Below are 26,440 nucleotides of genomic sequence, written 5' to 3'. Positions count from 1 at the left end.
TGAATGCTAAGTTATTAGCTAATGCTAGCAAGTTTGCCTAGTAGCTGCAAACATAAACCATGTGTGTACAAAGTACAGACACATATATCTGCTAATTAGTTGCTAAAATACTAGAATTTCACTCACCAAAACTAAACCGCAAACTTCTTGTTTACTCTGGACCACAGCAGGCAATATTGTCAGTCAGACAGTCCATTAAAAATGCCGTAAAAGCACCAGTTGTAACCAGTAACCAGATGGATGACACATAAAAAATTCACCCTCCATGCAGTTTTTATGATGAGAGTAAGTATTTATAGAGGTTAAAACTAGACCCGAGTGTTAATATGCAGTTTTAACGTGTCTTTTAACATGTCTGTGGAGACTGACTCCCTTTTGGAGCCAGCCTCAAGCAGGACCTAAAGGGACGGCAGATTTTGCCACTTAATCTTCCTGCTCCAGGTAAACCCGGGACACGGTGTCAGTCATAAACAGCTGTGGACACCACAGATGAGCAGTTGTTCTCAGCTGTTTTGTAGTCTGCTTGGAGATCGCATGCATAGTTGATGCACTTGTAGTCTTAGGTCAGCTATAAGATTGTGACGATGTAGACAAGATTGCTCGGATCCAAGCAGACCCTGACATTAGGGACAGGGTTAGGGAAATTGCTGTATTACATTTTACAGCTTTATTATACCAAGCTGTAAGTAAGATTAGCTGTTTCCTTTTTTATCCAGTATCAGGCTCTGCTAGGCTATATTGTGAGACTGGTAATGTTTTTCTCATCAGCTCCCAACAAGTAGAAGCTTTTTTTTCTTTTGCAGTGGCCATCTTGTAGACCACAAGTGTTGAGTAATACTGGTTTAAAAGAAACTTGTTATCTCTTTCAAAATCATCACCTACCGAGAAACATTTACACACTTTTGGAATTTCCGTGTATCATACCTAAGGTGGTGTCGGAGAGGCGGATGTTGTCCAAAATAAAGACAATGTTGGATAACACCTCCCACCCACTCCATGACATGCTGGTCAGTCACAGGAGCTCGTTCAGTGAGAGACTGAGATTACCGAAAAGCACCACTGAACGACACAGGAAATTGTTTATAATGGAGCACTGTAACAAAAAAAAAATTTCCCCCAGGGATCAATAAAGTATTCTGATTCTGATTCTGATAATCTGGTGGTATGGTGGTTAGTGCTGTTCTCTCATAATAGGAAGGTCCTGGGTTTGACTCCACCATGTTGCTGGGTTTATCTCCCCATATCTGTGTGGGTTCTCCTCTGGCTCCTGCCCAGAGACTTGCAGTTAGTGGGGTTAGATTGACTGGTGTTTCTAAATGGCCCATGCATGTGAATGGTTGTCCTTCTCTGTGTGTTAGACTGACGGCCTGTCCAGGTTATATCACACCTCTTGCCCTACGCCAGCTTAAATGCTCTCCAGCCCTCAGCTGTGACCTGAATTGGATAAACAGAAGAAGATAGATGTTTGTTATACTGTCCAGAGGAAATGTAGCCCACTGATCTCTGAATGTACTTACTTTAGCTCATTGCATAGCCAGTTGACATTAGCGCCTCCTCTGCTACATAACCAGCAACCCTCAGAGTGATAGCTTTAGCAGAGCTAAAAGGTGCGGCTGCTGAGCTATGTATGCTGAGCTCCTTAGCAGCTGACAGACACTTATTGTCACCTCCACACAAAAATAATGGCTATACTTCCAGAATGTGAAGGTTGACCTCCCTTCCTTCAAGCTAGCTGACCTGACTGACACAACTGTAGGACTTGATATATTCCATTAGTACACAGCAGTGTGTCAAAGAGCCGGAGGGGGACAGAAACATGGACATACATCAAAGATACAGGATTTCTTATTTGAAAAAGTAACTGGATGTTTGACTACAAGGCTAATCCAAGTACTCTACACGATACTTTGTAGGATGTTACACTGCTGACAACACGGTGCATGGAAGCTGAGCGGTGCTCCGGTAAATGTGATTGAACCGAGCACTTTGAGGTAGTTTGGAGGGATTGATTAACAGACTGACAGAAGGATTGACTGTTATTTAACACCGGATGTATGGACAAACTGGCTGTCCTCTCCTTCTCCTCCTGTGTGTCTTAACCTCCTACTCGCATGTGCGTATTGCCAAGCTTTAGAAAAATATTCAAATCTGCAGAGACCTAAATTTCATTTTAACACCTCACTCCCGTTTCTCCCACACATATTTCAAATGAACTCTGTGGTTTGTGAGAAGTCACAGTCATCTTTTCTGTCTGTTTTTTTCCAGAGCTGCCTTGCCACAGTGAAACGATACATGTAAAAAACTGCGGCGCGTGTGGAGTAAATCTGTAGTGCTGTAGTGCAACACCTTGACTCTTCCAGACTTTAGTATGAGCTCTTAACAGTGATGCTGACGTTTTTATATTTACTTTTTTAAAAGAGAAAGGAAAATCAATATATTTGCAAGACTTTTTTTAGACATCGTGCTGCATTATTTGTGTCCTCCCACTGTGTTTTCTTTCTGTTGTTTGGTGGCATTTCTAGTTAATTTACTCTTGATTATTTCTAATGTATTTACTGACTGTGAAGCACTTTGTAACTTGCTTTTGAAAAGTGCAATACAAACAAAGATTATTATTCTCAGAGGTATTTTGTCATTGTAAAACTAAATGTCAGATTCGTACTGCTGGAATTGGCCTAATGTCGCCCCTCCCACAATGAAATCTCATCTCTTTTCCACATGTGGTACATTGTCATTAGATTACAGCTCCCTTGATTTCCGCATCGTCTCCTGCAAAATATCCAGAGCAAAAAGCAGGACAAAAACAGCAACCAGGCTGCTCAGTGCCTTATAGAAAACAATTTGTCATTACCAGAGCCTTTTTATGCATTTTTGCAGACATAATAAAGCATCCTAGTAACATAAGTTACAGGGAAGGTTTTACTTTAGCTCATACCAATAACCTAAAACAGGCCTATTTAAAATTGAGGTAATCATGTGTGACACTTTAAATGATACAGTACATTTAAGACCGACAGAAACAGAAGTCAGATAGAAGTTTAAAAAGCTCTAAGAAAAGTAAGATAAAGACGATGTTGCAGTACCTTCCCTTAAGAAGTTGCTTGTTCAACAGTTACTATTAGAAAAAAATGTTAGATTGATTATCTACATAGAATTGTGTGGAAAAGTGTTTGCCCCATTCTCGATGTCCTATTTTTGTAAGTCTGTCACACTCAAGGGCTTGACAAATTTGACAAAGAAAACCCAAGTGGACACAAAATGCAGTTTCCAAATGAAAGTGCCAGACATCATGCCGCGATCCAAGGACAGTCAGAGCCATTATCCACAAATGGCAAAAACATGGAAAAGTGGTAAATGTTTCCAGGAGTGGCCAGCCAATCATAATGACCCCAAGAGTGGAACAACAAGTCACCCAAGAGGTCACAAAAGACCTAGAGCAACATCCAAAGACTGCAAGCCTCACTTGCCTGAGTTAAGGTCACTGTTCATGACTCCACCATAAGAAAGAGACTGGGCAAAAACAGCCTGCATGGCTGAGTTCCAAGATGAAAACCACTGCTGAGCAAAAGGAACATAAAGGCTTGTCTCAGTTTTGCCAGAAAACATCTTGATGACCCCTAAGACTTTGGGGAAAATACTCTGTGGACTGATGAGACAAAAGCCGAACCTTTTGGAACGTGTGTGTGTCCCGTTACATCTGGTGTAAAAGTAACGCTGGAACATCATACCAACGGTAAAATATTTTGGTGGTAGTGTGGTCTTGGGCTGCTTTGCTGCCTCAGGACATGGAAGACTTGCTGTGGTAAATGGAACCATGAATTCTGCCGTCTACTAAAACATCCTGAAGGAGACTGTCCGGCCATCTGCTTGTGACCCCAAGCTGAAGCGCACTTGGGTTCTGCAGCATGACCCAAAACACGCCAGCAAGTCCAACTCCTAATGGCTTAAGAGAAACAAAATGAAGACTTTGGAGTGACCTAGTCAAAGTCCTGTCCTGAATCTGACTGAGATGCTCTGGTATGAACTTAAGAAGGTGCTTCATGCTCAAAAACCCTCTAATGTGGCTGAATCGCAGTTCTGCGAAGATGAGTGGGCCAAAACTCCTCCACAGCGTTGCCCAACCACTTATCAGGTTCAGGGCCATGTAGGTTTTTGTTTTTTTCCCCATTAATAATAAACGCCTTCATTTAGAAACTGCATTGTGTGTTTACTTGCATCATCTTTGTTTATTATTGTATCTAATATTTGTATGATGATCTGAAACACTCAAGTGTGACGAACATAAAAAATGGGAAGTCAGGAAGGGGGCAAACACTTTCTCACACCACTGTATTCACAGATGGAAAAACGTGACCATTTCTTTTCATTCTTGCTTCTGGATACCTGAAAAATACAGCCTGAAGCTATTCTATAGCTGAATGTGAAGAAGCACAACACAACTTGCTGAGTGTCTTTGTGGTGCAGTAAATCAAGACTTGTCTGTTTGTCTGTGTATATGTGTGAGTGTATACATTTATAAAGGAAAGCTTGAATTAAAGTCAAATTTTACATTATTGACTGGTAAGGTACATGTGTACCACACTTTAAAAAAAGGTTTAGTGTCACTTTTACAGTACTACTAAAATAAAATTTAAAAAAAGTAGAAGCAGCTACTTTTGATGATCCTTTGTCACCAGGGATCTTGGTTTGGCAGTTTTATGTAACACCAAAGGGGATTTATGTCTCTGGCTAGAATTGAACTTGCAACCTTTTGCTTGCCAACCATATGTGGAAACACATAGTGTGATCAAAATAATAATAGTAAATAAAGATTATATATTTTTCCCATATTTAATGAATAATTACACAAATATAGTTAGTTTTCCTTCCAGTAACTCTATGTAACTAATGCAAGATTTTGTTTAACACCACATCTACCAGCAGTTTTATGTGCAGTAATCATGCAGTCCTTATCAGATAAAACCTTTTATTGTGATGAGAAGAAACAGGAACACACTGCAGAACAAGTCGGGTTTCCATGTGCAGCCTGGGTTCTGTCATATTTATACTGTTCCATTTGTGAATGTGCACGTAAGCCCTGTGAGTCCAAAACTCAGGCCTTGACACTCATCAAGCTTTTTAATCATAACCCGATTTTGACTTAGAATGACTAAACAGAGTGAGGATAATAATTTCTTATTATACATTTATCTACTCTGAAAAGCCTGATGCAGGTGACACTGTTCACTCAATGCTGATAATAACAACAAACTGTAGACTGTACAGCCGTCAGTAAACCAAGTAATCACTTACAAATAACCAAACTGGAGGTGTTACCTGCTCTTTTCGGGGCTAAATGAACAACTGTATTCAAAGCTAGCTTGTTGACTGCCTTTCCAGTTGTTTGTTTCTTCCTTGAAAACAGCTGCCTGTAGATAAGAATGATGAGACTGAACAAGATCAGTTGGGGGGCTTAAACCAAAACCGTGAGCTGAAAGATGCTAAAATGTTCTAAAGAATGCAGTCGACTGCAGTGAATGATAATTATACACTTTGACCTGATGTTATTGTGAACACGTTAAGTCAAGCATCTCTAACATCATAAATGCAGTGTTGGCTATGACATTACCTGCAAGTCAAAGATGATGATCAATGGATCCACGTATTACTGAGACAGTTGCACGTGGAGAACATATCAAAATAGTAAGTGAAGTATTCAAAAGTTTGTATTTTGAAGATGTCCACACTGCTATTCTTCAGCATTACTCATTACAAACCAGGAGCCTTGGAGCGAGACAGAGACAGCATGTGATGATGCTGGGATGGTTTACTTTGGCGTGACGTGGAATTACACATCCACAGTGTGTGCGGAGACTGTGACAACACTAAATCTTACTAAATGTAAGTAGGCATCCTGCTTGTTCTCTTTTGAGTCACAAACACATACTTGAATCCCACTTATATAACTGCAAGCTGTTTGGATGGTGCTTCGTGGAGGATCTACTTATCAGATCCATTCAGAGGTTGTATGTTTTTTTTTCTAGACTGACTTCCACCTGTGTAATTTCCTATTTCCTCTGTGGCATTCAGCACCAAACCATTTGGCTAAAAACTAAAAGTCATATTTTAAAAGGGCAACACCATCTTTTAAACAGATGGTGTCTAAGGTTTTAGTAAAAGTTACTCAAGCAAGAAAAGTCGATGAATTTTTATAAATTTGGTGGTATAGAGGGCATTTCTGGCTAAATATAAAATATATAAAATAAACTACAGCATAAACAGTGTGACAAACTTTTTTTAACTTTAGGACACAAAGAAAGCTTAAAGAAATGAAACATATCAAGTTGGATACACAGTAATTCCTAGTTGGAGTGGGGCTTTGGTTTTCGTGAGATTTGATGAAATTACAAAAAAAAATATCACAAGCCGTCTTCTGTATTTATTTTTGCCAAACAACTCAGTTTTGACTATCTTGGAGTATTTGGAGCGTAGATGGACTACGCAGAAAACCTGGACATAAAGGTGAAAGCTATGTGGATTTGACTTAAACCCACATTCTTTTTAATGGTAAACTTCCAAATGAGTTTTTGGTTTCAGTTGAGACATTTCCGTTTTGTAAATTTTGGTCCCACATTAAAGTAAAAAAGAAGACCAAGCCAGAGTGCCATAGGGCAGGCCTGCCTTCTGACTAGCTAATTGCTGCAATCAACCAAGCCCAGTTTTGAAACACCAAGAGGCAAAAATGTGTAGATCACAGCTTCCAAACAGGACCTTACAAAGCACTGGGTGATATCATGGTGGCTTCATTCACTTTTGATATAATATTTATGGGCGCTTACGAGATTTTCTTACACGTAGATCAGCTAGCTCATTTTTCATGTGGATCATTTGGCAAATTTCATGTAGAAGCCTGGATTATACTTGGTTGCGGACATGGACAGCTGGATGCCCGACGATTGAGTAGTTATTCCTGTTATACTTCTTTGAAGTTTGCTGTCTGTGCACATGAGTATTTGGTGCAGTGTAATGTAAATTCTCTACGGGCTAGTCCACACGGTCACAAAAAACAGACAGGCATGTGGATGTCTGCACTCATTGTGCGCTGATTAGCTTTACGTCACAGGAACCTGAGCGGAGACTTGAGGACACAGAAAGTTTATATCCTGTTTTACCGTTTTTCAGCCACTTCAGGCCGCAGTCACACAGGCCTAGAGACTGGTCAGCAACCCCCTGGCAACCTCCGATCACAAGGGAAAATGTGTATTCTGTGACTGGTTGGTGTGTATATTCTTCATCTACTGTATATCTATAATGCTGTCAGCATTAATCTCATTAAAATAACGTTAACGCCATAACCGCATTAATGCAGCAAAACTCCGTTAGCAAATTAGCGGATCACCCCGTGTGTGGGGCTGCACGGCATCAACGTATTAGCACGGTTAGCTCGTTGGCGTGTTAGTGCCGTGCAGCCCCTCGCTGAACAAAACAACACAAATGTAAAAATTAGTGCTGTCAGCGTTAATCGCCCCGTGTGAGGGCTGCATGCTGTCAACGTGTTAACGCGTTAGCACCGTGCAACCCCTCGCACGGGGTGATCTGTGCTAACTCGCTAATGGAGATTTACCACGTTAATGCGGTTATGGCGTTAACGTTACTTTAACCAGATTAACCCTGACAGCACTAATATATATATGAAGAAAAAAAGCAAGACGCTTAAAACTGAAGGGATAATACCAAAGGACACGGAGAAGATTAGACTATATACACATATACACAAAAGGCTAAAAGGTTGGACTATATATACACTGGCAGCTGATTAGGAAGTAGATAAAGGAGTGGAACTGAACACAGGTGCACAGGATAAGTAATTAACACAAACCCAAAGCAGGAAGTAAGTCTAACACAAAGCAAGAAGGAAAACCAACCTTCAAAATAAAACAAGGAATAACCATGAAAATTAATACAGGCATGAACACTAACACACTAACAAGATGCCAGACTGGAAAACAAAGGGAAACCAAAACATTAGCACAAAGAGATGAACATGAGACAGGAAACTATAATCAATAAAACTCTATATTCAACCCAAACAAAGGATTGTAAAACTGAAAATATACTTAACAGGAAAAACGTAAAGTCAAAAGCGGTATTGAATTTGCTCAACAGCCATGATCAACACACCCAAAAATGAAAACTTCACACAGCAGAATAACAGTAAAGCTTAATCAGAGCCCCAAACTCAAAATATGTTCACTATGAATTCAAAAGCACAAAACCTTAGAACCATGACAGCAGCTAATTGTAGTTATCATGTTTGCACAACTGACAGGATGTACACAATCATATATTGACTTACAGAGTCTCATATAGATGCCTAAAGCTCTAGAGTGTATCTACTGCACCTATGTGAGTAATGGAAGATACAGCAGTGCTGTGAGGAGCCTATACAACAGTTGTCTTCCATTTGATCAAGCATGTCCTATCACTGCACTGTGTCTGTGTGTGAGTGTGTCTGCACATGTGGGGTAAAATTGGGGGGTTTCACTGCTTGTGTGTGTATATAAATGGTAGTAGATGGTGCTGAGCTGTCTCTTTGCTTTAGCTTCTGTGTGCTTGTGTTGCCTGCGCTGGTGTCAGTGATGCAGTCTGTTGTAATTTTTAAGGAGAAAAGAGAGAGAGTGAAAGACTCCTGGGACTGATGAAGTACACGTACACACACACACACACACACACACACACACACACACACACACACACACACACACACACACACACACACTTTGCTCTATAGTGAAAATCTACTGCAGAGAGTTTCTGTGGCAAGGCTTTTTCCCTCGATACAAGGTTTCAGTTTGTCTTTGCTTTTCAGGATTCAGACCACCTTACCATAGAGCCTTTCCTCTCTCTATATCCTTACACATCTGTCTTTGCAAGGACTAATTTGACTTCTAGACATCTGGAGTAAGGACATTTGTGGAAGGCAAAGACATTTTGGGTTGTTCTAGGCTTGAAGAATTAGATTTTGGTTAAGGTTAAGCTTTGGAGCTAATGCACCTGTGTATAATGTCTGTCCTTGTTTTTCCTTTGAGAATTTCAGCCATGTGAACTTTGACCTGTTCCCTCAGGTCAACATCTAAACCTTCACTTATAGATTTCCATTGGTTACACACATGAACGCACACTCAAAGAAACATACACACTATGGGAAAAAGGCAGACTCAGATAATTACATTTATAGATTAATTGAATGCCTGCCATTCATTTCAATAATGCAATCCTTTCTCTGCCCCTCTGTCTGTTGGTCTCTTGTCTCTCTCTGGCCAGCCTCTGCTCCTAAGTTGCGGATGATTAGCAGCCAATCTCTGATGGAAGGGAAGAAGCTGTACTTGAAGTGTGAGGCGTCGGGGAATCCCAGTCCTTCCTTCCGCTGGTACAAAGATGGACACGAGCTTCAGAAAGGCAGAGACCTCAAAATAAAAACCAACAAGTGAGTGTGCCAAAGCAGATATTTTTTCTCAGGGTATGATGTAAAAACCAAGAACTGTTATCCACATGTACTATAACAGCTGTTTTGGTTGATGCTATCACTCCGCTGTTCTACAATGAGTAACCATCAAGTTAATATAGTCTCATAAGAATGAGTTCAATGTTATATTTCTGCCTGGAGTTGATGTGACAGGTTTCTCTTGCTCTATGGAGCATTTAATCATCTTTCACCTTTTAGAGCTCAACAGTGACCTCCCACTTTTTAAGGGATTCAGGGAAGTGAGTTTTCCATTCATTTTCTCCACTGACATTTCAAAAAATCCCAATATAACGACTTTAACCTCCTAAGACCTGAACTCTTTCATGGCATGCATTTTTAATTTCTCTTTCCTATTTGGGCTGACTGGGACCTGATGAATGTAAAAACAAAGAATTATCTTTTTACCTGATTTTGCTCTACAAGGGTCTGATATCCAACTATGAGGACATTCGTTTTAAATTTTGATAGAACAGTGGCAGTGTAATGTTTTCATAAGTGGATATCAGGCCCTTGTAGAGCAAAATGTAGTATTGACCAGCGGTTAGCCGTTTGGTACCGGGCTGTGAGAGTTGAGGCGCGAGTGTGAAATTTATGTGATTTCAGGGTTTTTATCATTAACTCGGTTTCCCTGGGTCTTTTCCCGTGTTATAGTTGTGCGTCTTATTTTGAAATAAATATTTATGCGTTACCATAGTGACCACAGAGCATTAAGGGGCAGAGAGGAGGATGTTACTCTGAATGTTGTTGGCACATTTCAGGAGGACGCTGCTAATAAAGTTACACAATTACACAGTGAATTCACATTTATTATTATATTTACAAAATACCACAGTTTTTGTCTCGGTCGTAGCATTTTATTTTGTTGTATTTATCCGCGACACCTTAAAGACCTGTCCGTTAAAATATTGTCGGATATTAAACCGATCCGTGGCACAAAAAAGGTTGGGGACCGCTGGTCTAGACAACCCAAAATGTGATGTCCTCATATGTGGATACCAGGTCCTAGGAGGTTAAAGCCTTGAGCCGAGCCAACCTGTGAATTGTGGCCATGAAAAGATTTGATTTGGGCCAAAAATGAAAAGAAAATGGAAAAAATGGCAAGGGTACAAGACTATGTAATTAATATAATCACTTTTGACAATGAAGGATCTACCCAGCTTGTAATCTATTGGAATTCCCAGATTCCACAACAAATGATGTCCGACCACAAATGTTTTTTTTTTTTCATTATCATAGTCTTGATATATGTTTTAGTTTGTTCAGTAAAGTAAAGTCTAGCTGTCAGTGTGGTAAGTGCTGCATTTCTTACTGCAATCACCGTCCTCCCAGTTGTCCAGGGGTTTAAACATTTCCGTGGTAACAGTGACCTCTGCCAATCAGAGGCACTGCTGATTCACTTTAGCAGTGAGAGTAGAGTAGTTCTTACTGCAAATAAAACAAATAAAACCTGTTTCTGTTAAAATAAGGTTGATATACAGATATTTGGTTTCATGATGCTGAATATTTTTACTTAATTTCGCTGTTGAACTCTCTCATTTTATTAGTAATACTCATGCATACTACACTCTATCTTTGACGATGCACAAATAGATCCTGTGACTTTAGGTAACGCCACAAAGCTGTGCATGTTGAATACAGAGAAAAGAGTCCCACAAACAGCTGAAAGCAACAAACACAACTGCACCTTTTGTGATTTGCATTGATGACAAGAGACATGTCTGCATGTGGGGCTCAGGAATTTTTAGCACATGACGTTTGGGACAATAGGATGTTTTTAGTGCACTGAGAAAACCTGGTTAAGATGGAGGTTTGAAACGTCTTCTGATTGCAGGCAGTATTGGAGCCTACCAGCTCTAAGTTTTCCTACCCTTTACCTGCCAGAACAGCATCCTCTCTGTGCAAGTGGAGGTTTTTAACCTACATGAAAAACCGTAGTAGTCAGTATCTTAGAGATCCCCTCATTCATATATAACATAGGCCAAATTCCCCCTGGCTAGTTTGGGGGTGAAGGGCCAGTGTGCCGTAGTGCTGTAGTCTTTCTCTGCACAAAATAATAAAAACATGCACACAAGGTACAGTTTGATTAATACATGCTCTCAAATTAATAAAAGCAATACTTTTTTCCTTTCAATGGCTACTAAAGTGTTAGTTTCCAGCTGAAAAAAAAACTTTAGAGTCCCATAGTACACTACCGAGTCATTGTCAAAGGCCTGGTGGTGTAGTGGTTAGCACTGTTGCCTCACTAGAAGAAGGTTCCTGGTTCAGACCCCTGCTGGGGTCTGTCTGCGTGGAGTTTGTACGTGCTTTCTCCCAAAGACATGTATTCAAGTTAATTGTTCATTCTAAAATTGCCATAGATGTGAGGTAGTGCCTGTAATAAATGTGACTTGATGTCAAAAGTACTTTAAATGGTCAGTAAATGCATGTCCAAACAGAAAACAAAGTTAGCTGTCTTTACATTTATGTATGCTGAAAACAAGTAGATGAAGGCTTTTTTTTTTTGAAAGAATAATAACTGACATTGTCTCTGCCTCTCTCCTTCCCTTTTGCTCAAGAAAAAACTCAAAGGTGCAGATCAGTCGTGTCCGTGTGGAAGATTCTGGCAACTACACTTGTGTGGCTGAAAACTCAGTAGGACAAGAAAACGCCACAAGTATAATCAGCGTGCAGATCTGTGAGAACAACTTATTTCTATCTGTCCTTCTGTCTATGTGCTGATGTTTGTGTTGATATATCGCTCAAATACGTCCGATTTTTTTGATGCAGGAGTCTGATCATACGAGCACAAACCTTGTTTACGGTCACTGTCGTCATGTGTTCTCTTCACATGGCTGGCTGGGGATAACGCAGACAAGTAAAGCAGAGGCAGCGGTTGTAAAAACAGAATAATTATTTTTATTACTTGCAAATATATCTTAATTTTTCAGCTTTAAGGTTGGAATAAGAAAATACAAGTATCCTGGGGACCTTTGCACTTGTAAAACCAATGGAGAGCTGGAGCTCACAACAAAGTGACTAATGCCTGTGTACACTGTGGCGTCGCATGCAGGATTGCAGCGTAATGCACTGTGTCTTTTCTGTCAATCTGTGTTTCTCCTAGTGACCACCACAACCCTGTCTCCAGGTGTGAGTCATGCGCGGCACTGCAATGACTCTGAGAAGTCCTACTGCGTCAACGGAGGAGACTGTTACTTCATACATGGTATTAACCAGCTGTCCTGCAAGTAAGTTTATTTCTCAGTCGGTCCCCCGTCCTCTCAGCCATCACTGTGTAGCTCCCTCTGTCTCTCCACCCAGTCTCTGTCCCTCTCTCTTTCTCTCTGTCTATCTGTGATGTCATTGTTGCTGGTCACGTGTCTTCTGTTCCTTGGTTATGATCGCTCGACATGCACACCTGCAGCCCACCTGCAGCCCACCTGACCGCTCGGCTGTGTCTGAAGGCTTCTTGTCTTCACTTTTCACCAATTTGCTCCAAAAACATGCAACCGATCTTCACCTGCACATTAATGTGCCCATTCACTTACTGCTTTTGTCTCCAAGATGAATTCATTTTAGAGCGAGGTCTGTCTGTGAAATGGGAAGAAAAGCAGAGGTGTTGAACAAAACCTCGCCTAATGTATAAATGCCTTTGGATATTTTTTATTTATTTATTTAACACTGAAAATAATGAGTCCAGACTATTTTAGATGAGATGCAAATTACTGAAAAACTGGTGGAGTAATTTTCAGCTGTTAGCAATAAGGCAGTAAACCCAGTGGAAACAATTAGCATCTCTGTCACAAGGGAAAAGTGGGTTTTCTTGAAAAAAAAAAAGTCAATATGCTGAGTGAGGACTGTGCGCATGGAAGGTTTATAGATAGAGTGTACGGTCAATACTATACATATACTGTATTTGCAGTTTTTTTAAAACAGTCAGTGTTATGTGCAATGGCATTGTGAAACACATTTATGCTAGGTAACAACATACAACATAGCCTACATAGCAGTCCACTTGAAGCCCTTTGGGATTTAATGATGTTTCTAAGCCCAGCCTTGCTCAGAAGAATTAAACTGGCTTGAAAAGTTGAAGAGGACATCTTGCTGACATTGTATATTAGCAGCTGTCTCTATTGTCGGTCACTCTGTTGGCATGTTACCATGAAACAATTTGCAAGCTGAGGGCACTCCAAAGCAACGAGGACAGAAGAGGCATGACGGATTTCAGGACTCATGGACACCCAAGTTTGTGAATAACTTATGAAGGAAGTCACCTGGGATTTTGAAATCAGCGGGAGGCCTTTTTTCAAAGTCTAGCTCAAAATAAAAGTTGAACCAGCGTTGCAGATATTACAGTGATGTCCATTTGGGGAATTTCTTAAACGTCACCTGGACATCCTTGTTTGATTCTCTGGAACCAGAAAGCTTGTTTATGAACTGTTTTTATTATCTCTTTATCAATTAGAATAACATAGCAGATGCCATCATGCTGACATTTTTAGCTGAGGTTAGAAAATAATTTAAGATAAAATCTTTTTACAAACTGTAGTGTAAATCTCTACTGTATTTTGCGGTTGGTCGTAAACAGCTCAAGTGTTTGTTATTTTTAAACAATCTTTAGTAACACGATTCTGTGTACACAGAGATGACAGAACCATGTTAGTTGTCATTTAATCAAAGAAAATTATTTTGCACAGACAAATGCAAATACATTTTTTCTTTGCAATAATCTAATTGTTAGTTCTCACTTTCCAAGAAGATGGTCTGACACGACCTCTGTTCTCCATGGAAAATCAACGTCCATCTAGCTATGTTAGCATAACATAAACACAGTGAAGCTGGAGGATGAACGCTAACTTTTTTCCCACTCGATAAAAGTTAACATGAGGGTTCCTGATGGTTAGGGACAAATGCAATCGCATGGCAGGATGTAAACGGACCAAACTTCAGTCAGGAGAACAACTGAGATAATCCATCCACAATACGAGGTTAGTCATTCATATACTGCAACAACATGGGAATAGAGCAGCTGCCAGAGAATTCAACATTAATGAATCAATGGTACAGAAGTGGAGGAAGAAAGAAGAATGAGTTGAGTAAAGTTTGACTTATCTGACCGTTCTGTGTCGCTTAATGCACCTTTTGGTCCAAAAAATACGGCAGAGGGTAAAATTGGCATCCAATTAAGTGTGCTGATATTTTTTTTTTATTGAAAGATGAACTGGATAAATCTGTAAACCACAACTTTAATCTGTATCCTGCCTGACCCTTGGTTTGGAGGTTAACTGTTAAAAAGATATATTATAGTGCCTTTGATAGCTTTCGTCAGACACAGAAGAACATTATCTGTATTTAGGAACAAACAAACTAGAAATATAATGCTTCCATGTTTAGTGTATTATTTGTCTACTTTGTTGTTGTCTCTGTCTGCTTAGCACCCCAGTGAAGTTATCCTACATTTGACACAGATCATTCCCTGCAGGTTTCTCCGTGCCTACGTAGCTAGCACTTTATGTTGTCCTCTCATGCTTTTGTGTACGGCAAAATTCTCTAAGACTTGACAGTGAGAATCAGAATCAGAATCAGAAAGGGTTTTATTGCCAAATGTTGAGCGGGTTTACAACATTAGGAAATTGCTGCTGTTTCACATAAGCATTTATATGACTAAAGCTACCAACTGCACATCATCCCAGTAAAGTCAATTTTCTTAATGTTTATTTGACTTTCTTTTCTTTGGAGGGTCCAACATTTAACGATTGTCTGGTGGGATCCCTCACAAATATATGAGCACGTCACACAGACAGGCACAGAGAAACCATGTTTAGCAGGTACTGGCTTCAATACAGGGATAATGTGAGTAATATATAAATCACTCAGGCTTGACAAACATTAATATTCCAGTTATCTCCCCCCCTTTACTTCACATTTTACTCCTATGCACTGTTTGTGTCACCATGTTTCCTGTTGTCCCAGTAGGTAGGAGACAGGACAAGCTGTGTGACAAACTACTGGTCACAATCATGGCAAGGAGGACGTGAAATGTAGTGATAACTTTTCTGCACTGACACAGCCCCACAGTGATTAAAAACTTCACTGCTAACGATCCACTTCTTCCTTGTGTTTATTTGAAATGAACTGTAAACATAAATGCATCACTTCCTGTGAGTGGGAGGATTTTTCCTAGGAAACTGCTACCAGACTGGTAGGTGTTTAGAACAGCAAGTGCAAAAATTTTCATGAACTGAATTTTTAGATGAATCACTGCTGTGTTATATCAACTTATTCCAGAGCAAAACTGTTGTAGCAGACATCATCATAACTGATTGGAGATGGGAAGTAACAGTATAACGGTAAATACCTGTTTGCAGCTTGTAGCACTTTCTTTTAGAGCCTTGCACTAGAATAACGGAGGTGTTACCTGGCCTTGCACTACTAGCAATTATCTTGCAGGATTTATTTATATATATTTTTCATTTATAGAAAGGTTTGTAAGTTTTTTTAGACTTTGTATTTGCAGCCAAAGCTTTGTACAAATCTAAACTACAGGGAGTGCAGAATTATTAGGCAAGTTGTATTTTTGAGGAATAATTTTATTATTGAACAACAACCATGTTCTCAATGAACCCAAAAAACTCATTAATATCAAAGCTGAATGTTTTTGGAAGTAGTTTTTAGTTTGTTTTTAGTTTTAGCTATTTTAGGGGGATATCTGTGTGTGCAGGTGACTATTACTGTGCATAATTATTAGGCAACTTAACAAAAAACAAATATATACCCATTTCAATTATTTATTTTTACCAGTGACACCAATATAACATCTCCACATTCACAAATATACATTTCTGACATTCAAAAACAAAACAAAAACAAATCAGCGACCAATATAGCCACCTTTCTTTGCAAGGACACTCAAAAGCCTGCCATCCATGGATTCTGTCAGTGTTTTGATCTGTTCACCATCAACATTGCGTGCAGCAGCAACCACAGCCTCCCAGACACTGTTCAGAGAGGTGTACTGTTTTCCCTCCTTGTAAATCTCACATTTGATGATGGACCACAGGTTCTCAATGGGGTTCAGATCAGGTGAACAAGGAGGCCATGTCATTAGTTTTTCTTCTTTTATACCCCCGTCCTCTCAGCCATCACTGTGTAGCTCCCTCTGTCTCTCCACCCAGTCTCTGTCCCTCTCTCTTTCTCTCACTCTCTTTTTCTCCCAATATTCCCCCTCCACTCGCTCTCTGCCTCTCATCTGATATACCTTTGGGTCATCGCTGAAGGATAAATCAGAACGTTTTTTTCATGGTGCTGACAAGCAGAAAACTTTGTTTGAGAGGGTTCATATAGACATTAGGAGCTGCGTATAGCAGTTTAGCGATGCAAAATGTGCAGGATTGCACAACCGCGTGTGCATGATTGCACTGCATACAACACACTGCATATTTAAAGAAGACACAGCAAGCTAGCAGTAAAGTAGCAGTAGACTAGCCAGCGTTTTCCAGAGAATTACTGTAGCTTCTCAGCTTTGTCATCCTTTGTTGGCCTGTCTGTTAAGGCCATTGGATAACAGGATGTAAATAAGACTGCTGTCTGCAGGTGTCTGTGCTGCTTGTTCACCTCAGAGATATGTAGACCACCACCCGGCTTCACAGACACACGCATAACAACACTCTTGAATCTGCACGACAGCTTCAAATCCACCCACTGCAAAACATAGCCAGGCAGCAAGAACTGTTAACATCTCTAAAATTCTTTTTGTGCCGACCACAGGAACCTGTCAAGTCCTTCTTTTGACCCATTTTGCCAAAGGAAACGACGTTGCCTAATAATTATGCACACCTGATATATGGTGTTGATGTCATTAGACCACACCCCTTCTCGTTACAGAGATGCACATCACCTAATATGCTTAATTGGTAGTAGGCTTTCGAGCCTATACAGCTTGGAGTAAGACAACATGCATGAAGAGGATGATGTGGACAAAATACTCATTTGCCTAATAATTCTGCACTCCCTGTAGTCATTCCCAATCAAAGCGCTAAGTACCTCATGGGGTATATTTTAGTAGCCAGGGGGTACATGGAAAAATTAGATTAACTAATCACGAAGTTCAGTTCTTTAATCACTTTTTTCACTAAAGAAAAAAGTGGAGATAAACACGTTTGAGCTGAAGACTTAGAAGTTAAAGGATAAACGGTAGGTAATAATGAGGCAACAAAAAATTAAAAAGCAATAAAACTTAAGTAATAACAAAACTCATCTAGTTACATCATTAGCCATTAAAAATGTCTAAACAAATAAAATTATTTAAAGTAGTTGATGAAATATATGAAGGCTATGAGTAAAAAATAAATAAATAGCTAATAGGATGTAGCTGACAACTACAAGAGCTAGCCGGGAAGGTAAACAGTTTTAAACAATTTTAGCTGGCAGTACTTCAGTTTAATCCAATTCCCTTTTATTTATACAGCGCCAAATCACAACAATAGTCACCTCAAGGCGCTTTATATTGTAAGGTAGACCCTACAGTAACGCACACAGAGAAAAACCCAACAATCTCACATGACTCTCAATGAGCAAGCTCTTTGGCACCAGTGGCGTGCTAGACAAGCAAGCAGAGTCAATTACCCTGACAATAAACCAGATATCCTACCTTTCATTAATCATTTCCTTGCTAACATGCTAAAGAAGTTATTAAAAGCTTGCTCCTCATAACACATCATGGTCAAGTTGGTTATTAAAAGGAAACTTGTCTGTTACAATGATAAATCATAGAGGGCTTGTTTACTTTCTAGTGCTAGCTCTGTTTCCATACCATGTGCAGATGAGCACTGATCTCAGAGCAGTGAAAGCAAAGCCAGCAGCTGCCTCAGTTTCAGAGGTTATCAACATTGCGCATGCGCAAAAAAAAACTTCCTGGTTTCTCAGCTTGCCCAGCTACAACCTTTGTTAATGGGACGTAGGCATTGCCATAGAGACTCCAGTAATTTGAAGTCAACTGAGTTAAGGCTGCTTCCAGAGGCAGTAGCAAACTGTGGCCACAAGTAATTTAAAAGATGGATGCAAACAGGCAAGAAGCTTCATGCAATACAGTAGATAAACAATTGAAATAGCTATCTTAAATTAAGAATAAAAAGTTAGAATAATTATCTAAAAATATGGAAAGCAGATGAAAATGAAACTTTAAGTATTGTTATATTATTATATTATATTATATAACAGTATAGATAAACAAGCACAATACTTGTCAAAACAGAATGGACACAGTTGAAATAGCTAGCTAAAAAGTGGGAAATATTTAGCTGAAAGTATTTCTAGCAGTTGGAATTGAAACATTTGTATCAAAGGTTGAAGTAGCTTGATAAAATGTATAAATAAACAATTTTGATTTTAGCTAGCAGTATGGCTAAACAAGCACAATTTAACCCAATGGATACACTGTTAAAGATAGTCATTATATATACTGGAGAGCTGTTAAATGGAGTAGTAGCTGGTCATGCCACCAGTTCAGATAATACAATTTCTCGATAAACTCCTAAAAGCAGATATCGAAGTCGCCTAAGTTGACTTCATAATAACCGGTTTTCTGAACTAGAGGTTTTAGTCTTTCCGTTCTAAGCTGGCATACATGTTGGGTCATTTTGTAGATGTGTAACAAACATTTCCTCTGACGGTGTGGCTAACAGATGGCGTGTATAGTCATGCATGGTCAGAAGCTTTGTTTTTATGCTTTCTGTACAATAGGATGTCTCGGCTAGAAATCCATCCTTAGCTCCAGAGGTGTCTGTTTCAAATCTCCATTTTTTTTTTGTCTCTTTGTTTTTACATTTCCATCTCTCTCTTTCTCTCACTCTCTTTTTCTCCCAATATTCCCCCTCCACTCGCTCTCTGCCTCTCATCTGATATACCTTTGGGTCATCGCTGAAGGATAAATCAGAACGTTTTTTTCATGGTGCTGACAAGCAGAAAACTTTGTTTGAGAGGGTTCATATAGACATTAGGAGCTGCGTATAGCAGTTTAGCGATGCAAAATGTGCAGGATTGCACAACCGCGTGTGCATGATTGCACTGCATACAACACACTGCATATTTAAAGAAGACACAGCAAGCTAGCAGTAAAGTAGCAGTAGACTAGCCAGCGTTTTCCAGAGAATTACTGTAGCTTCTCAGCTTTGTCATCCTTTGTTGGCCTGTCTGTTAAGGCCATTGGATAACAGGATGTAAATAAGACTGCTGTCTGCAGGTGTCTGTGCTGCTTGTTCACCTCAGAGATATGTAGACCACCACCCGGCTTCACAGACACACGCATAACAACACTCTTGAATCTGCACGACAGCTTCAAATCCACCCACTGCAAAACATAGCCAGGCAGCAAGAACTGTTAACATCTCTAAAATTCTTTTTGTGCCGACCACAGGAACCTGTAATCTCCTCTTCCCTGAAGGAGAAAGTAATGCTGTATTGCAAAATGGAGTCTGTAGGTTAAAGTGGAGGACAGCACATACAGAAAGGCACCCTGGCTTAAAGTATGGAGGGTAAATTAAAGATGAGCATAGGCAAACATTCCCCCACCAAGCTGTGGGCAAGTTAAACCTCGGTGTGCCTCTGGTTTTCTGTGTAAAGCTGCAGATCCCTGCTTTGATTAATGTGAACTTGCTAAACTACAGTCTGAATGCTGGCATAGAACAGTATGTCGTGTATTCACAGCTATAGGTGGAAAATGCCGATATTCCCCTCATGAATCAGTAAAGATAATTTAATCTAAACTAATCTAATCTACAAATGCCATGAGGTCAGGCTTGTGAACGTTTTGCCCATAACTGCCCGTGGTTCTTCTGTTAAATTTGATGAGCCCTTTGAATAATGAATATAACCACATTCATTCAGATGGTTGGAACAAAAGGTGTGTTAGCTTTTTTCCCCCTTTCCTTTCCACTTGATCTGGGGGCTGAAAGAACAGTACAGAGTGGAAAAAATAGGAATGCAAAGGGTAAAACGGGTGCAAAGAAATAGAAAAGAGATGATATACAGTAAAAGCTTTGCCGGCATAGGGCTGCATCTGCACCCAGTGTCTCCCACCACTCTCTCTCTCTCTCTCTGCTCTATTTATATCTCTCTGGGAAATTGCTGAGTGGGCTCTACTGAGGGTTTTTGCTGTAATTGATTCAAAATGCAAGTTGTCTCTTTAGTGGTGAGAAAGAGGAGAAAAGGATACCCAGTCAGTTATACGGACAGTGTGTGCATGAGGGGAAGACGAGGCTCCTTGCGTTTCAAACTGGATAAATTGGTTGACCACTGTAATAAATACAGTGTGGTCATTACTGGGGCCTGGGTGAAATCGCCAGAGAGCTTCTTTCATCCTATAATAACTGTAATGGAGCCACACCCATGATATCATAAAACTGTGGTCAATTGTTATGATCCATCTACAGCATATGTGCACTGCAGCTGAATAAGATATTCTATAACATGTCTATTTTTCATTTGACTGCAGTAAAAGCTGATCTACTATCAATTACAGCAATAAAGAGATTACATCAATTATTCCCAGCTGGGTAAAAGCCTCGACACCATTATAACACATAATTTAAGACCTTTCTGGATTTGAAGCACTCTTACAGAGATTTTTTTTTAATTTTCAGAAAGGCATTATTTAAAATTGGGGTCCTGTAGTGTTTTAGTGAGTGAATGAAGATTAATATAAGAATGTCAAAATCAATATTTAGCCTCCAAATTACCAATAACTGGCATGCGTCAATTTTCTAGTTGCTGTGATGCAGCGAGGAGCTGCAGTTTCAGTGTTGTGATGCCAGAATATGAATCACGTTTAGCTCGTGGTATTGCTGACAGCTCGCCACCCATCCAGAAACTAAACACCACGTTCTGCAGCTGCATGTAAACTGCTGCTGTTATTTATGCCCAAGAAATACCAAAACCTATTCCACCCATTTTCATGCTCACACACTGTGGAGGGCTGTCTCTCTCTGTCTGCGCGCTCTTTCATTTTTTAGACTTGTGGAAAATGCTTTGGTTTTAAGCGTGTGCCATGATTACAGGTCCTCGTTTCTTTATGATTTATTTATGGAGTACATTTAAACATCGCATTACACAGAGCAGGGACACTGCATTTAATGGAAAATGCATGACTAACGACCAGCATGACTCAAACAGGGAGGTCTGCCTTTCCAGCCGCTGTAGAGACGCACCCAAAGAGAATTACTGTCCTGCAGCTAACCTTTGCCTTTTAGAGCATTTTTCGTATCTTTCAGCTCTTTATTTTGGTTTGGAGTCTAACCTTTGTGTTGGCTATGCATTACTTATATTACACTCATTAATACATTTGAGGCAGGAGATGTGTGTGTTATATGTGTGTGTGTGTGTGTGTGTGTGTATTAGTTATTCTGTAAAAAAGTGTCTTAGTGATTAACGGCCATCATTATGTCACATTTTATTGTGTTAGCTGGTTAGCTCAGCTAAGCTACCTGAGTGCAGTTATAATTTCTCTTCCCACAAATTTTTACTAGTGCTGTCAGCGTTAATCTCATTAAAATTACGTTAACGCCATAACCGCATTAACGCGGCAAATCTCCATTAGCAATTTAGCGCAGATTGCCCCATGCGAGGGGCGGCACGGTGCTAATACGTTAGCGCCTTTAGCTTGTTAACGCGTTAGCGCCTGACAGGACTAATTTTTTACATTTCCGTTGTTTAGTTCTGTTTGATATAATAGGAAAACACTGAATTAATCACTGAAAACAATCTTTCCCTTGCTCGAAAGATCATCCAGCCAGCACTGAAATCAGCTGAATTCACCAAAAATAATTAAAAATAAAGTAACAGTTGCCTCAAAGCACTTTGTATTGCAAGGTAAAGATGTGACAATATTAGCAAGCGAGAAAAGCCCAGCAGCCAGACGATCCAGTATGTGCAAGCACTTGGCAAAAGAGGGAAGGAAGAACTCTCTTTTAACAAAAAAGGTCAACTGTAGCTAACTTTGGAGTCTTTAGCTCTGCATCTGCTACCTATGTATGCTCAGGGTACAGTCACTGTGTTTGCATCCTCTTTACCAAAAAAACTAAAATGTAATTGACGAGAAAAACATGGCGGACCAAACATCAAAATGACCATGATCAGAAAGGCAAAGAGTAAAGTGAGGCACAAAATCACAGACGTTTACATGCTAGCTCCTCCTCTGGGTAGAGCATTTATTGAAAAGAGCTCAGCATGATAAATGGTAAAACGTGTTCCACTAACAGGGATTTCACAGATTAGCATCCGATTACATCATATCATCCTCCTGCATTTTTTCAAACAACTCACTTTCTTGTTTATATGTGTAAAAACAGCCCAGAATTATATCTGCTGGCTAACATATAGATCCTACATCGGTCTTGAGTGGAGACCACTGTAAACTTACAGGTTTGGACACAATCAGGTTCATGACTGCTGTGTTTTGTTAATATGTTTGCATATTATATAATGGTTAATAAATTGTTTTAATACATTTCTCCAGTACAACGAGTGGGAGTCCATAAAGCAGTTGTTCATGTATGCATTTTGTGGGTGTTGTCTACACCTGTGTTTGTGTGTGAGAGGGGTTGGAGGCTAACGGCTGTGCGTTTGACCCCTCCTATCTCCTGCACCACCATCACACAACCCCCACGACTGTGATGATGTCTGAACTGTAGCAGTGATGTCATATTGATGGCGGTGATGTCACAGTATGCAGGCCATCTCTCTCTCTCTCTCTCTCTGTCTCTCTCTTTCTCTCTTTCTGTACTTGGTGGATTGTGATGTTTCTAATCCCTCATCTCTCTCCTCTCCTACGTCTCCCTCCTTCCCTTCCTCTCTCCCCCTCTTATCTATCTGTCCTTGTGTCTTCCTCCTCCTCTCTTTCCTCCTGTTTTATCCTCTCTCTTCCCGCTGTAACTTTAACCTTCCTTCCCCTCCCTCTGTGTCTCGTTTTCCCTCCATCAGGTGTCCCAATGACTATACGGGGGACCGCTGTCAAAACTCCGTCATGGCCAATTTCTACAGTATGTCCATTTGCTCTTGTCTGTCTCTTTCCCACTGAGATGCTGCATGCTACATTGGAGGGGTTGAATGGAGGGAGTGTATGCGTGTGCGTGTGTGTTTGCATACCTGCTCGTCTGTTTAATGTGAGTTATCGTATGTATGTGAACGTGTGTGTGATGTTTGCATGATTCTGTGTCCACCCTTTTCTCTCCCTGTCTCCCCTGGTTCCTCTGTGGTGCCCCTCTAGTAACCAGAAGCAACCACTGTAGGAATATTTGCATCTATTTTTCCTGCCAGCTCACCTGCTTGAAACCCTATTTAAAGTACGCTGGATCTACAAAACAGTTCCAAAATAAACAACTTAATAAGCATTATGCCTCGTCTTACATCTTAAAATTCTGCACATCAGTCATGTAAATGACACCCAAAAGTTCTCGTGCTGCAACTTGATCCGGAGGCTTGCACTAAAAGAAACAGAGGAGACAGAGAATTAACATAATGAGCAACACAGGAGGTTGAAGTTATTTGCTTTCGTTGAATCGCTTTGTCACTTTTCTTTGTAGATGATCCATTGGTGCCGCTTGTTTTGGAGCAGCAAAAAGAGAAGCCAGAATTGAGCAATCAAGGCAAAACTATGTGGATAGAATCTATTAGCAGAAAAATCTTGGATCGATTTTACATTTTGGAAAGTTGAGTCCTTGCAACATTGTTTTGAACAGCTGCCAGTTTTTGTTAACAGTGACAATGTGCCCAAAATCCCAACAATTTGGCAAGTGAATGGAAATAAGATTTAGAGTTTGAATGTTTCAACATTTTAAGTCTTCAGGTAATGATGTTTGAAAGCACCATTCATCGTCATTCAACCGAGGGCCTGTCTCAGTGTGTATTGATCTGACTTTCTTCAAATTACATCTTAGAGGTTATTTCTTCTGACGGTTAAGAGCTTACTGTGTATATACTACCACTACAAGCACCCATGGATCATCCGATAAAATATTTTTATGGCATATTGCTAAACGCTGCTTGAACTTTTCATGTAGGGTTCACTTCGAACACATTCAGAAATTGTCACATAATTTTTGAATAAATTGAATATTTTAACATTTGGGAAATTTTCTTATTTGTTTTTCTGAACAGAGCTATAAGACTATTACCACTCATGTGATACAGATACATTAAATATAAACCTATAGCCAAGATAGCTAACAAGTTAGCATAGCTTAGCACAAAGACTGGAAGCAAAGGGAAACAGCTTGCCTGGTCCTGTCCACGGGTATCAAAATGTTACTACCACCAAACAGTAAAGTGTTATAGTAAATTAAATTGTTATATATTTACTGTGTAATTGTAAAAAATAAAGTAAAAAACTGAAAGTTGTGGGGTTTTGATGCTAGTAGCAGTGAGTTACTGGAATATTGTTATTTACAGACAAACAGTAGAGCTAAGAGGTTAATGTTTTTACCTTTTAAATTATTTAGTGTTGAACAGAGCCAAGTAAGCTTTTTCTAAAATGTTCCAGTCGTTATACCAAGTTAGGCTAAAGATTCTTGTATCAGTCCTCTTTGTAAGTTGCCACTATGGCTTATATCCCCTCAGTTTTACCCTTTAAAAGACTTCCCTTTTACGGTCATGTGGAAAACAAAGTACTTCCTTTCTGAGGTTTCATGTATCAGGACTTAATAAAAACTACATGGTCTTAGCTGGTTCTAAAATTATTAACATACAATAACAACTACATATGTCATATTACACTATTCATTTATCAAAAAGCAAAATGCAGAAGCACTCTGTGAAAAGGAAGTGAAAAACTAAGTAATCATTTTTCCCTTTTTCAGCAGTTTGGTTGTAGTTTTGCTGCTGTGCTTGGATTCACTGTTACATGACCCAGTTTCTGCTTTAGCTGTCAGACAGATGGCCTCACATTTGACTCTAGGATACTTTGGTATAGAGAAGAGTTCACAGATGACTCAATGAGTGCAAGGTCCCCACGTCCTGAGACTGCAAAACAAACCTAAATCCTCATCCCTCCTCCACCGTGCCTTACAGTTGCTATGAGGTGTTTGTGCTGCTGTGCTGAGTTTGGTTTTCTACAGACATGGTGCATTGTTGCCAAACATCTCCACCTTGGTCTCGTTTGTCCAAAAGACATTGTTCTGGACGTCTGGAAATCTAAGCCGTACTGCCTCGCTCTCTTTACAGAAAGGAGGCTGTCTCCTGGCAAAACATGAGACTTGTTCAGTTTTCTAATTGTACTGTAACAAGTTAACATGCTAACTAAGGCCTTCAGAGTCTGAGATGTAGTTCTTGTGTTTTTTGCAGTTTCTCTGACCATTACATGGTCTGACCCTGGGGTGAATTAGCTTTAATGTCCACTCCTGGGAAGATTGGCAGCTGTCTTGGATGTTTTTCAGTTGTGAATAATCTTTCTGACTCTAGAATGATGGACTTCAAATTGTTTGGAAATGAGCTTATAGCCCTTCCCAGACTGATGGGCAGCAACAACTGCATCTTTAAGCTGATCGAGATTTTCCTCAATACCAGACCCGCAAACTGCCAAAATGTAGCTTTTATAGTGGTGCTCACACTTGCTGATTATCAGTTTTTCAGGTGCATTTGATTAGCTGCACCTCTGGTGCTTAACCTCTGAACTCCTAATTCCTTAATTAGGAATTAAGGAATTCCCTGCTTCTGCATTTTGTCTTAGATTTTGTTAAGTAAATAATAACACAGTCTAATATGCCACGTGTTGTTGTTCATCTGAGCTTATATTTACCTAATTTTAAAATCTATCAAGAACCAAATGACTGTTTTTCGATGACTGTAAGTCTAAATTTAGGTGAAGAATAAAAGGTGAAAGGTCGTATTCACATAGACTTGAATTCCACATATTTTCACCAGCCTGCCCACTGAGTGATTATCTGCGTATTGCATTACCTTCAAGGCAAA

At 39.8% G+C, this 26,440-nt stretch overlaps 1 protein-coding gene across 2 annotated transcripts in view; it reads left to right on the top strand.

Moving 5' to 3' along the window:
- The window catches only part of nrg2b (neuregulin 2b), a 65,945-nt gene that overhangs the window by 24,306 nt on the left and 15,199 nt on the right, over positions 1–26,440 (top strand). For both annotated transcript variants that reach the window (XM_005719467.1, XM_005719466.1), the window contains exons 2-5: positions 9,304–9,466; positions 12,061–12,179; positions 12,606–12,729; positions 23,456–23,514. In XM_005719467.1, the coding sequence (XP_005719524.1) occupies positions 9,304–9,466; positions 12,061–12,179; positions 12,606–12,729; positions 23,456–23,514 (465 nt within the window). The remainder of the gene's footprint in view (positions 1–9,303; positions 9,467–12,060; positions 12,180–12,605; positions 12,730–23,455; positions 23,515–26,440) is intronic.

This window comes from Pundamilia nyererei, unplaced genomic scaffold (genome assembly GCF_000239375.1).
Source record: "Pundamilia nyererei isolate P.nyererei 1_Seehausen unplaced genomic scaffold, PunNye1.0 scaffold00001, whole genome shotgun sequence".
Lineage (NCBI taxonomy): Eukaryota > Metazoa > Chordata > Actinopteri > Cichliformes > Cichlidae > Pundamilia > Pundamilia nyererei.
The sequence above is the reverse complement of the archived record's forward strand: the minus strand, read 5'-3'. Positions and strand labels throughout refer to the sequence as shown.